The sequence below is a fragment of the Chiloscyllium plagiosum genome, chromosome 6 (assembly GCF_004010195.1).
Source record: "Chiloscyllium plagiosum isolate BGI_BamShark_2017 chromosome 6, ASM401019v2, whole genome shotgun sequence".
In the NCBI taxonomy this organism is placed as follows: domain Eukaryota; kingdom Metazoa; phylum Chordata; class Chondrichthyes; order Orectolobiformes; family Hemiscylliidae; genus Chiloscyllium; species Chiloscyllium plagiosum.
The window spans coordinates 16,930,291-16,944,106 of record NC_057715.1 but is presented as its reverse complement, the minus strand read 5'-3'; the positions used below and the strand labels follow the sequence as shown (position 1 = coordinate 16,944,106).

The following is a 13,816-nucleotide window of genomic DNA, read 5'->3' as shown; positions in this document are numbered from 1 at the left end:
TACATTTCCCCCTCAAGGGTGCAAGTCAAGCCTATATTGTCCTCTGCTCCTTTATGAATGCCCCCTACTGCTCTGCTCTGCTGTGGTCTTACCCGCAAGGAACTTTTCCCAATCAACTTTGCCCAGATCCTGCTTTATTTTAATAAAATCTGCCTTACTTACCCAATCCAAGCTGTCTTTTGCTTGCCATTTTTTTCCTTGTCTATAACAAATTTGAACTGTTCCATGTTGTGGTCACTCACTAAAATGTTCCTCTACTGCCATATCAAACACATGTCTAGCTTCTTTCTGCAGAACTGGATCCAACACTCTGCCATCCCTTGTTGGGCCTTCTCTCTTCATTTTAAGTAGTATGCTTCTTTTGTATTCTTCCTGCCAAGGTGGGCGTTAAATTTCCCATAGCACTCTCCATCTCACTTAATCTTATGTCACTTTGTAGATTCATTGTATCCCATTCACAACTTAACTTTCAAACACACCTTTGTGTAATTGGCAAATTTAACAATCAGACATTGGACCCTTCATTAAACTCATTAATCTAGATTTTTGAATGTTTGAGGCCCACTACTGATTCCGATCTTTTATCCATGCTGATATGTTACTTCTTGCATCATAAACTCTTATTTTGTGTGATGACCTTTTGACATGACATCTTGTCAACTGCCTCCTGGAAACCGAGGTGCACCACATTGACGTGTTTTTCTCCACATTGCTTGTTAGTTCCTCAAAGAATATTATAAATTAGTCAAACATGATTTTTATTTTAGAATATATTATTGACTCTGCCTGATTGCATTGATATTTTCCAATTACTTGCCACAACCTAATTAATGATAGATGCCTGCATTTCAAGATGTTGTGTAAACCCCACCTACTTTTCTCTTCAATTGCTCTGTGTTTTCTCACTTGCTATAAATTTGATCAGTGTTTTTTGGCTCCTTTTAATGTAGAAACACAACAAGGAAGTGTTTAGAGATAAGGAACTACAATGATCCCTTCCTTTGTCTTTATTGTACAGCTCCCTGGCGTGTGATGATTCAGTTGGATGCAGAAAAGCAGTTTCCAATATTGTTTCTCATTGCTGTATTTCCTGGCTCTTTTAATCACACTGTGCTCTATTTTCTCAGTGCTGCTGTGATCTTTTATTTTTAACCTTTTTATTTGGTCCTTCGTCCTTAATGCAATTCCTAGTTTTCATTCCTGCGATCATGCATTTTACCAGCATGCATCTATCTTAAACATAGGAAAGTATTCCAAAGCACTTCTAACAGTGTAATGAGATAAAATGCCATTAAACTGAAGAAGAAAATAATGGTAATGAAAACTTAATTAATCACATAATTAACTTTTCTGGGTACCAGTGTTTGACTGTAATGAACTGGTGTAGAGATATATCATACTTGATAAAGTATCCTCACATATGAAGTTGCTTGCTCCCAGAAGTTTATTTTTACTCTGCACTGTTTTGTGTGATGAGAATAATCAAGGATAGTACCAAGATTATGATGCTTGAAACTTGCTTTGCAACTGGACCTTGGGAGTGTCCTAGGTGTTTACATTTTTCCTGTAGCCACCCCAAAATGTACTCCAGAAAGGGTAGGATAATTGTTAAAAGTTAAGGGAAATGAGTGAGGAGGGGATATATTGTAGCCCCACTGATTATGTGCACTTTCATGTGAACTATGTTATGATTTGATTAGATTAGATTACTTAGTGTGGAAACAGGCCCTTCGGCCCAACAAGTCCACACCGACCCGCCGAAGCACAACCCACCCAGACCCATTCCCCTACATTTACCCCTGCCCCTAACACTACGGGCAATTTAGCATGGCCAATTCACCTAACCTGCACATTTTTGGACTGTGGGAGGAAACCGGAGCACCCGGAGGAAACCCATACAGACACTGGGAGAATATGCAAACTCCACACAGTCAGTCGCTGAGGCGGAAATTGAACCCGGATCTCTGCCGCTGTGAGGCAGCAGTGCTAACAACTGTACCACCATGCCGCCCACAGTTGAGTTGAAGCAGAGAAAATGCTTTATATATAATATTGCTTGGAGGAGTAGGTTTAGATTAGATTCCCTATGTTGAAGGATTGTGGGGGGGAGAAGACATCCAAATTTTGTGGACAAAGTTAGTGTGGTTTCAAGAGGGGAAAGGAGGAGTGGAAATCAACAAAGTCAAGCAAAGGTTTGAGGGATACTAATAGAGCTAAAGACCAATAAGATCTAGTCGAATGCATCCTAAGATATTAAAGGAAGTGGTGGATGCATTGGCAGGAATGGGTCCACATTAAACATGCCAATCTAGTCCCATTTGCCAGCATTTGGCCCATATCTTTGAGGAATCATTAGATTCTGGAAAAGTTGGAAAACTGCCAATTTAAAAAGTTTTATTTAGGAAGGGAAGGAGACAAAAATTAGGTAACTATTGACTACTCAACTTAAAGTCTGTTCTTGGGAAAATGTTACTCTAAAGGATGTAATAGTAGAGCATTTCGAAGTACATAATATAATAAAGCAGTCACCACGGCCCCAGGAAGGGGAGATCATGTCTAATGCATTTATTAGAATTCTTTGAGGAAGTGACAAGCAGGATAGATAAAGCAACAGCAGTGGATGTAATATATTTGGATTTTTTAGAAGGCACTTGACATGGTACCACATGTTAGGCTACTTAATAAGATAAGAGCCCATGGTGTTAGAAGTAATGGAAGACAGAGTTGGGACAAGGGGAGAATTTTCAGGAGCAATTAATGACTTGGATGAGGAAAGTGAGTATATTGTAGCTAGGTTTGTGGATGACACAAAAATAGGTAAGAGGGCAAGTGATGAGGGTGATTAATGATTTAGAGTCATAGAATCATAGAGTTGTACAGAATGGAAACAGACCCTTCGGTCCAATCTGTCCATCCCGACCAGATATCCCAACCCAATCTAGTCCCACCTGCCAGCACCCGGCCCATATCCCTCCAAACCCTTCCTATTCATATACCCATCCAAATGCCTCTTAAATGTTGCAATTGTACCAGCCTCCACCACTTCCTCTGGCAGCTCATTCCATACATGTACCACCCTCTGTGTGAAAAAGTTGCCCTTAGATCTCTTTTATATCTTTCCCCTCTCACTCTAAACCTATGCCCTCTAGTTCTGGGCTCCCCGACCACAGGGAAAAGACTTTGTCTACTTATCGTATCTATGCCCCTCATAATTTTGTAAATCTCTATAAGTTCACCCCTCAACTCTGATTCTCCAGGGAAAACAGCCCCAGCCTGTTTAGCCTCTCCCTATAGCTCAAATCCTAAAACCCTGGCAACATCCTTGTCCATCTTTTCTGAACCCTTTCAAGTTTCACAACATCTTTCCAATAGGAAGGAGACCAGAATTGCACACAATATTCCAACAGTGGCCTAACCAATGTCCTGTACAGCCACAACATGACCTCCCAACTCCTGTACTCACCTCCTGTACCAATAAAGGAAAGCATACCAAACACCACCTTCATTATCCTATCTACCTGCGACTCCACTTTCAAGGAGCTATGAACCTGCACTCCAAGGTCTCTTTGTTCAGCAACACTCCCCAGGACCTTACCATTAAGTGTATGAGTCCTGCTACGATTTGCTTTCCCAAAATGCAACACCTCGCATTTATCTGAATGAAACTCCATCTGCCACTTCTCAGCCCATTGGCCCACCTGGTCAAGATCCTGTTGTAACTTGAGGTAACCTTCTTCACTGTCCACTACACCTCCAATTTTGGTGTCAACTGCAAATTTACTAATTATACCGCTTATGCTCGCATCCAAATCATTTATGTAAATGACAAAAAGTAGTGGACCCAGCACCATTCCTTGTGGCACTGTACTGGTCACAGGCCTCCAGTCTGAAAAACAACCCTCCACCACCACCCTCTGTCTTCTACCTTTGAGCCAGTTCTGTATTCAAATAGCTAGTTCTCCCTGTATTCCAGTCTCCCATGGGAACCTTGTTGAACGCCTTACTGAAGTCCATATAGATTACATCTACCACTCTGCCCTCATCAATTCTCTTGGTTACTTCAAAATCTCAATCAAGTTTGTGAGACATGATTTCCCACGCACAAAGCCATGTTGACTATCCCTAATCAGTCCTTACCTTTCCAAATACATGTACGTCCCTCAGGATTCCCTCCAACAACTTGCCCACCACTGAGTTCAGGCTCACTGGTCTATAGTTCCCTGGTTTGTCCTTACCACCCTTCTTAAACAGTGGCACCACTTTAGCCACCCTCCAATCTTCCGACACCTCACCTGTGACTATCAATGATACAAATCTCTCAGCAAGAAGGTCCAGCAATCACTTCTCCAGCTTCCCACAGAGTTCTAGGATAGACCTGATCAGGTCCTGGGGATTTATCCACCTTTATGCGTTTCAAGACATCCAGCACTTCCTCCTCTGTAGTATGAACATTTTGGAATTCAATGTGGGGAGTGAGGCAGCACAATGGCAAAATTCACAGACAACACAAAAATTGGCCGTGTTTGGATTGTGTAGAGGGTAGATGTAAACTCAAAAATGGCAGAGATGGGTTGGTGGAGTAGGTAGGAAAGTGGCGATGGAATTCAACTCTGATAAGTGTGAGGTAATACATTTAGGGAGGTCAAAAGGCAAATAAACGGGAACATACTAAGAGGCGTAGATGAAGTGCACAGGTCCCTAAAGGTTGCATTACAGGAGGGGCGTAGTTGCTCTGGAGAGAGTGCAGACAGCATTGACTAGAATGTTACCAGGACTGGACAATTGTCGCAATGAGGAGACGTTGGAGAGGCTGGGATTGTTTTCCTTAGAACAGAGAAGTCTGAGGGGTGACATAGAATTAGAATTAGAGTTTATTGTCACTATACTCAAATATAGGAATACAGGAGTCAAAAAGTGTGGCACTGGAAAATCGCAGCAGGTCAGCCAGCATCCAAGGAGCAGGAGAGTTGATGTTTCAGCCATAAGCTCTTCAATACGAATCATATAAATGACAAAAAGTAGTGGACCCAGCACCATTCCTTGTGAAAAGTGTACAAATCGCCTTTCTCCAGTGCCATTTTATTTATGGAATAAAATTGTAATGGGTACAGATAAGAGTACACAGCAGGAACCTGTTTCTCTTGGCAGAGAGTTTAAAAACTAGGGTTCACAAATTCAAGTTTGGTGGCAGATGGATTAGAGGGGATGCGAAGAAAAACGTCTTTTTACGCAGGGAGTGGTAGATGACTGGAATTCACTGCCTGAGTTGTGGGGTGGAGGCAGAGATCCTATACTTTCTTAAAAAGTACTTGGATTTGTGCAGTCAGCTACAGGCTGATGGACAGTGTCTTGAAGATGCTATTAAAAGGTCATCTGCGAACTTTTGGGTTGGCATGCACAAGATAGGCTGAACGGACCACTTCTGCGATTAGCTTACCTATGGTATGGAAACAGGCCCTTCGGCCCAACAAGTCTGTGCCGACCCTCCAAAGAGTAATCCACCCAAACCCATTTCCCTACCCCTATATTTACCACTGACTAATGCACCTTACACTATGGGCGATTTAGCATGGCCAATTCACCTGACCTGCACATCTTTGGATTGTGGGAGGAGACCGGAGCACCCGGAGGAAACCCACGTACACATAGGGAGAATGTGCAAACTCCACACAGTCACCCGAGGTGGGAATCGAACCCGGGTCCCTGGCGCTGAAAGGTAGCAGTGCTAACCACTGAGCCATTGTGCTGCCCCGTGTGCTATATTATTTCTCTGGTTCTATGATGCACAGAATCTACAGAGGACTATTGACAGTAAGTAAGTGGGTAAAAATTCAGCAGATTGAATATTATGTGGGGAAAATGTGAAGTTATGCATTTTTGCAGGAAGAATAGAGGGTTGAATATTATTTAAATAAAGAACAACTGCAGAAACGTATTGTACAGAGGAATTTGGGAGCTCTTCTGCATAAATCTCAAAAAAGCTACTATACAAGATCACCAGGTATTAGGGAAGGACACTGGAATGTTGGCCTTTATTTCGAAGGTGGTGTATAAAAATCGGAGCAAAAACAGAAGTTGCTGGAAAAGCTCAGCAGGTCTGGCAGCAACTGTGGAGAGAATTCCAAGTTAACATTTCAGGTCTGGTGACACTTCCTCAGAATGTTACCTTTAATGTCTCTTCTGAGATGATGCCAGACCTGCTGAGCCTTTTCCAGCAAATTCTATTTTTGTTTCTGATTTACAGCATCCACACTTCTTTTGGTTTGTATTTAGTATAAAAATAGGAGATCATGCTAAATTTATACAAGACACTAGTCAGACAACAGCTGGAATTCAGTGAGCCATTTTGGACCCCTTGTCTAAGGAAAGATATATTGGAGGCTGTCCAGAGAAGATGCAGTAGGCTAATCCTGGGTATGGAAGGAATGTCTATGAGGAGAAGATGGGTAAGTTGGGCCTGTACTTGATGAAATACAGAAGAATGAAAGACAACCTTTTTAAGATATACAAGATTCTTTGAGGACTTAACAGGTTGGATGCAGAAGGGTTGTGTCCACTTGTGGGAGAGTCTAAGACCAGAGCGCATCACCTCAGAATAAGGGGTTGCAGAATTACGACAGAGCTGAGGAGGAATTTCTTCTCTGAGCGTTGTGAATCTGTGGAATTCTTTATGTAGAGGGCCGTAGAGGCTGGGTCACTAAATATATTCAAAGCTGTGATAGACCCGTTTTTAATCAGTAAGGGAACCAAGGATTATGGGAAAAAAACAAAAGTGAGTTCAGGATTATCAGGTCATCCATGATCTCTCTGAATGTTGGAGCAGATTTAATTTGCTGAATAGCCTGTTTCTGCTGATATATCCTATTGGCTTAAATTAGATCCCTTCAAGTTAACTGTGATTCTTGAAGGCTTTGGTTTTAAACAAGCTTCTTAGCAATCATGTAATTTTGCTGTGGACCTCCTTAGGGCTTTTTTGAACTGTGACTGGCTTGGAGAACTTCTTGTTTTACCTGGTTCAGGTGGGGGGAAGCCTGCTAAGAATAAGCTGTGTTGGAGGAAAACTTGCTATTATGAGTTCTGATTTCTGCCATTTCTGAAAAGGAAGCCCAAAATATCAGTTCAGGAAATGAGTGATTGAAAGCACATCTTGAAATTGTATTTCCTATTTTGTTTCTATTTGCTGTTTCTGCAAACTCCGAGATAACTGTGCATATGTGCTTGCATGTGTTTATTAAAGATATTTATAGGGAAATTTTAAATTCATAATTGTGTTTATTAAGAAACCTGATCACTTTTGTTCATAATATGATGTGGATAAGGTATTATTTTTGGTCATCTTGTTAACTGGAAAAAGTATTTTTATTTTGTGCTGCATTCCCTGGAGTGACACTACAGCAACATTGCACTCATCCAGGCTTGGTCATAACAGCAGGCCGTTGGACTATTGAAGATGATTAAAGAATTGTTTATTAAATTACAGTTCCACTTTAAGAAGGAAGAAGTGTGTAAGCGCGTCTGTACAAAAAGCTACAATCCAGAAAACAAGGATGACAAATCAAAGTTGGCATTTCTGAAGAGTGGCATGCAATTAAACTATCAACATCATTGGTGAGTAGCTAACAAGAAGCAGTCTACCATGACTTTTGATTTAAATTTTAAGCCTCATTTATTTTAGTTACTCACAGTTCTAGTGTTATTCATAGCAGTTCACATTCAGTCATATTGATTCACTAAAATTATTTGTAGCTTTCATGTAATTACAGATTTTAAAAATAAACACATAAGCATAATTGCTGTTATACGCTACTTTGCATATCATTCCCTTATTTCTTACTGATGCACATGCAAAGGTGATTGTGAGTACAAATTTACTTTTAAGCAGATAGATAGTAAAACTACAATCTCCATGTTCAAATGGATGTGTCTGAAGCAGCTAATGTAGGGTTATGTATTCTTCAAAAAAAACCCAGCGGAGAAAACATAGAAATCCTTAAACACATCCTTTGCGATGACATTATTTATAGGGACATCGAATATGGTCAAATGGTCATACAGCATGGAAACAGACCCTTGGGTCCAACTTGGCCATGCTGACCAAGTTTCCCAAACTAAACTAGTCCCACTTGCCTGCATTTAGCCCATATCTCTCTCAACCTTTCCTATTCATGTACCTGTCCAAATGTCTTTTAGAACATTTAAATCAAATAGGAAAGGTTTGGAGGAGACTAGTTTAATTGGGATTATGTTTGGCATGCACTGGTTGGACCAAAGTGTTTGCTTCCATGCAGTATGATATATAAATGTTGTTACTGTACCTGCATCTACCACTTCCTCTGGCAGTTCATTCCACATGCAAGCCACCATCTGTGTGAAACAGTTGCCCCATACTTTTAAATCTTGCTCCTCTCACTTTAAAATCCCTCTAGTTTTGTACTCCCCTACCCTAAGGAAAAGACCTTTGCTGTTTACCTTAGTATGCCACTCATGATTTCATAAATCTCTAGATTGTCGCCCCTCAACCTCCTGCGTGCCAGTGAAAAAGGTTCCAGCATATTCAGTCTCTCCTTATAACTCAAGCTCTCCAGTCCCAGCAACATCCTTGTGAACCTCTTCTGAACCTGCTCCAATTTAATAATATCCTTCCAACGGCAGGGGAACCAGGACTGTACACAATACTCCATAAGTGGCCGCACCAACTTCCTGTACAAACTCAACGTGGCATTGCAACTCCTGTACACAATGGTCTTAGCAAGCCAATGGAAATGGTTTATACACCTTATTTTTTTCCTATTCATACCTTGAAGATTTCAATCAGATCACCTTCTAAATTCCAGAGAAAACTGGCCTAATTTGTGTTTCTCCTCATAGCTGAAGTCCAGGTATCAATCTTATAAATCTGTATTGTACTCCCTGAAGTGTGGTGCCCAAACCTGCTCTCTGTACTCCAAATTGGGTCTAACCAGTGTTTGTATAACTTTTACTTCAATCCTCTAGATATAAAGTCCAACATTCCTTTAACTTTGTTGATTGTTTTCTACATTAGTTCATTGTATTTTAAAGATTTATACACCCGAACTCCAAGTCTCTTTGGAGATCCACTGTATTTAACTTTATACCTTCGAGAAAGTACCCTGATCGATCCAAAATGGACTAATTGGTATAACCTACTTTTCATGCTCACCTTTTCCAGGGAAATTGTAGGAGTAATATTGTACTATTACTCGAGCCTCACTTTATTTTATGGACATTTTTGGAAGAAGTGGTCAGCATGTCAAGAGTCAGTGTATGTTATGGAGTCATACAGTTATGCAGCACAGAAACAGACCCTTCGGCCCAACCAGTCCATGCCGACCATAATCCCAAATTAAACTAGTCCCGCCTGCCTGTTGCTTGCCCATATCTCTCCAAACCTTACCTATTCATGAAGTAGCAAATTACTGCAAATGTTAGAATCTGTACTGAAAACAACAAATGCTGGAGATCACAGTGGGTCAGATAGCATCTGTAGAGAGAGAGCAAATTACTGTTTCAAACCTAGATGACTCTTCATCGAAATGTTGGCTTACCTATTTATGATGCTGATAAATATTGTCATTAAAATACTACAGGAAGTTTGAAATCCAATTCATTGATCTGACTGAGTATGGATGATTACTGGCTATTGACATCTGAATTGTATTTTCTTATCAATTTCCCTCATTGCTCCATTCCATTTTATAGTTCCTGCTTAGTATATAATAGTGAACTCCAGAAAATACGTGCTTATTCCTGGTAATCTGTCATCTTTCTGAAGTGGGAAGAATGTTAAGGTGAATTTTGAATAGTTTGTTGAGGAAAAGCTGGGTGCGTGTTTTGCATTTTCTTGCTGTTTTGCCATTTCTCAAATATTTTACCGAACACCTTACAATTAATGTTCAGGATCTGCTTGGCATCATCCTACCTCAATTAATTTAAAATATAAATAAAGTCTGAAATATGTTATGACCAGTTGTAAGTAAGCATTCAAGGTTGTATCTAATTCATTGCTTTCTTTTCTGCTGGAAAGGCTATTCACAAACTGGCAGTTTTGACAGATAAAGTGTGATTTTCTTTTTACTGTTCAGCTGGTCAAGGCTTAAGTTGAGTGCCTGAAGAAGCACAGTCAAATATAATGTCCACCAGGTTTGCGTTTCAGCAACCAGAGTTTTCATAAGATGCTGATTCACTGTTTTGAGTTGATTCTCTGGAACGTCACCTGTTTTCATGTAAATGCAGAAGACTGGCAAACTTAGTTAATGCACTGGCATGAATAAAGAGGCCCTGAAGAGACTATCTGGGAGATAAAAGTGAAGATTCTATTTTCTACAGTCGTTTAGTAATATGATGGTATGGTAGAACTCGAATATGGTGTCAAAGCTTTTCATCTTGCACTCATCAGGCCAATTCACAAGAATACCAATATAGGGGGAAAGCCACATTTTTGACATTCTACTCTTTAGAATCTAGCCCTAAGTTGAGTTAAATCCTGTTCCACATCACACTTACACTCACTAATCTTTGATTCCTGATTCAGCCATGATTTTAAAATTCTCACTCTTGTTTTCAAATTGCACTTTTGCTTTGTTCATGCTTACTTTCTCACCACCACCAATTCCACCTTCTGAGATGTCTGCATGCCTCTAATTCTGGCAGCTTCAGTGTCCATGATTTTTATTGTTTCATGGTAGGTGACTGCCTTCAACTACCAAGACCCTGGAATTCTCTCCTTTAACTGTACCTGTCATTACCTCTCTTTTCTTTCATGTTGCTTCTTAAAATCTACCTCTTTGAACAACATTTTTGTTATCTTATGTGACTTTGTGCCAAATGTTTTCAAGTTGTTCATGTAAATCATCTTGGGACTATGGTAATGTTAAAGATATTGCACAAAATACAGTTATTTACAATGATTGCTTTTCAGTGTGCATACACCCCCATTGTTCTTATAGGATTGTTGATAATATGCCTGTCACATGGTGCTATGATGTGGAAGATGGCCAGAAGTTCTGTAATCCAGGATTTCCCATTGGTTGCTACATAACAAAAGAAGGTCATCCAAAAGATGCGTGTGTTATTAGTGTAAGTTTATGCATGTCTTGATTACATTTTTAGATACTGGTTCTAGTGCTACTTTGGTGCTAACTATTAAGAGCACATAATTTGCTTGAGCCTGGATTGAAACAAAATGTAATTTGATAATCAACATGAGATTGAAACTGATTAATGTCTTTATTGATGCTTCTGAGATACTCTTGTCCAGAAAAACAAGCTGAGTGAAATATAAAATTTATTTCATAAATAATTAGCTTCCCAAATCTGGTATGTTAACATCAATTGTTTTCTTGCACTGACTGGCCAACACCAGAAATATTCCCTGTTTAAAAACCAAGTTTGTCCCAGTTTTTCATTTCTTAAGGACATTGGGTCTAACTGGAATGTTGTTGTTACAGCATCCATGCTCCATATTGATCCATCTGCTACCTTGTTCAATTGCAAACCTTCATATATATTGCCAGATTGTTAGAATGTGGATGGGAGCAATTCTGATTCCAATCATTTTATTCTCTGCCATCTGGTTTCTGGTGAATTGTCAGGAGTGTTGGCTAATGTTCTTTACACCAGGGGTAGATCTTTGCAAATTTTGACACCCCAAAATCTAACAGTTTTGTTCAGTGTGACATAGTGGAGTACAAGGGATGTTCTTCAATGCCAATCTAAGCTGCAGGTTGTGGGTTCTCAAAGCAATTACCTTTTTTCAATTTGAATTGTTTCTAATAGTGTTTTCTCTTTTGTTTACCTGTTGATTTTGCGATTCAGGTGTAATGGGGGAAAAAAAACTGTATGGGGAAAGTGAATTTCATTGTAGGTTTCAGGTGCCTCGTTACAACATCTCTTTGTTAATGTAGATTAAACCAGACAGTGCACTTTAAAGCAAGCCTTTGTGTTGAGACGTGGACTTACACTTTATATTGCAAATAAATGCTGATTTCTTTTTTTTCTTAATGCATACGCATTTCTTGATCAGAGGTACACAATTTTGTATAATTTCTATTGTTTAATAAATTGTCAAAATAAACTTTGATGGTTTTCTTTGTAATTCCTTGCTTAATGATGAATTATAAAGTCTTGCATGTTTTAAAGTTTGATAGAATAATTTCATTCAAATTAATAGAACTAAACTACTGTAATTTATTAAATAATTTTAAAGCAAACCCTTGACTTAATAGAAACAAATAAATAGCTTCCACAGAAATTAAGAACCTTAGTTTTGATTGTAATTATTTTTATGAATTACTTTTTGATTTCTATTGTTTAGACTTCCTTCAATGAGAAAGACACTTACTATATTTTCAATCATGTGGATATCACAATGTATTTCCATAGTGAAGGTGGGACTGAAGCAAGACTTGTAGCTGCCAAATTAGAACCAAAAAGGTATGTAAATAGTTAAATGGAATAAGCGTGTCATCTAAAGGAATAAAAAGTGGCAACTGATTATTACACAATTTCTTATCAAGGGATCCCAAATATATTAAAAATTTTATGCCTGAGTTCACTTCCTGTGAACTTTTATCATTACAAATTCCTGTGTAAATATTTGTTATGGAAATTGGCAATGTAAAACTCGTCGCTCTATAATTAGACTCTAATCAGAAGAGTTGCTCGCAAAAGGACACATTCTGTGGTGATTTGAGTTCATAGCCACCGTTTAAACATGGGAACTTGATGTTGTTCAATGTGTTTGAGTAGCAAATTAAACAGTGAGATGCTAATTTTGCAAAGCCATGACAGAGCAGCACATGTTCCAAATTAGTGCATTTTTCTCCCCTGAAATCGCTGTTTGTTTTACATTTAAGTAAGGTTGAGTACTGTTAAAAGCTTTGATATGTTAACAGTAAATTCTGATCTAGTTAATTCACGTTGGCCATTTCATAATAACTGAATTCACTAATTTTTTTTACAGAAATATAAATGCTCGAACAAAACATTAAGATTTCAACTTGGGGTTTGAACTATTTCTGCATGTCCTGGTCCATTGTCCCCTTTTGCTGACCCCACTTTCATCTGAATGGTACTCCTGCCTCCCCACGTCAAACCTGACAGGTTTTCTTCTTTACTTTAACACATACTTAGTTTGCAAGAAGGTCTTTTTAATTCAGATACACCCTCATTTGCCACTTCAATTTTTTCAGAAGGTGCTGCACAATTTTCCATGTAACATCCATAAGAGAATACTGCTGCATGTTTTTTAACCAATAGATAAGGAGGCATCTAATGTGCTTGATATATGCTCTTGTTTTTAACATAAATTTTAAAACTTAATAAATGTAAGTTTTTCACCCTATATATAGTTGTTTGACTCTGCACCTTAATAGACAATAGACAATAGGTGCAGGAGTAGGCCATTCTGCCCTTCGAGTCTGCACCACCATTCAATATGATCATGGCTGATCATCCTTAATCAGTATCCTGTTCCTGCCTTATCTCCATAACCCTTGATTCCACCATCCTTGAGAGCTCTATCCAACTCTTTCTTAAATGAATCCAGAGACTGGGCCTCCACTGCCCTCTGGGGCAAAGCATTCCACACAGCCACCACTCTCCTCATCTCTGAATGGTCTACCCCGTATTTTTAAGCTGTGTCCTCTGGTTCAGCAATCACCCATCAGCGGAAACACGTTTCCTGCTTCCAGAGTGTCCAATCCTTTAATAATCTTATGTCTCAATCAGATCCCCTCTCAGTGTCTTCTAAACTCAAGGGTATACAAGCCCAGTCGCTCCAGTCTTTCAGCGTAAG

The 13,816-nt window shown here is 39.3% G+C and overlaps 1 protein-coding gene across 1 annotated transcript in view; it reads left to right on the top strand.

The window, feature by feature from the left end:
* Positions 1-13,816, top strand: part of tm9sf2 (transmembrane 9 superfamily member 2) — a 63,825-nt gene that overhangs the window by 17,953 nt on the left and 32,056 nt on the right. Inside the window, exons 4-6 of the mRNA XM_043691298.1 lie at positions 7,481-7,608; positions 10,968-11,097; positions 12,335-12,453. Coding sequence (XP_043547233.1) covers positions 7,481-7,608; positions 10,968-11,097; positions 12,335-12,453 — 377 coding nt within the window. The remainder of the gene's footprint in view (positions 1-7,480; positions 7,609-10,967; positions 11,098-12,334; positions 12,454-13,816) is intronic.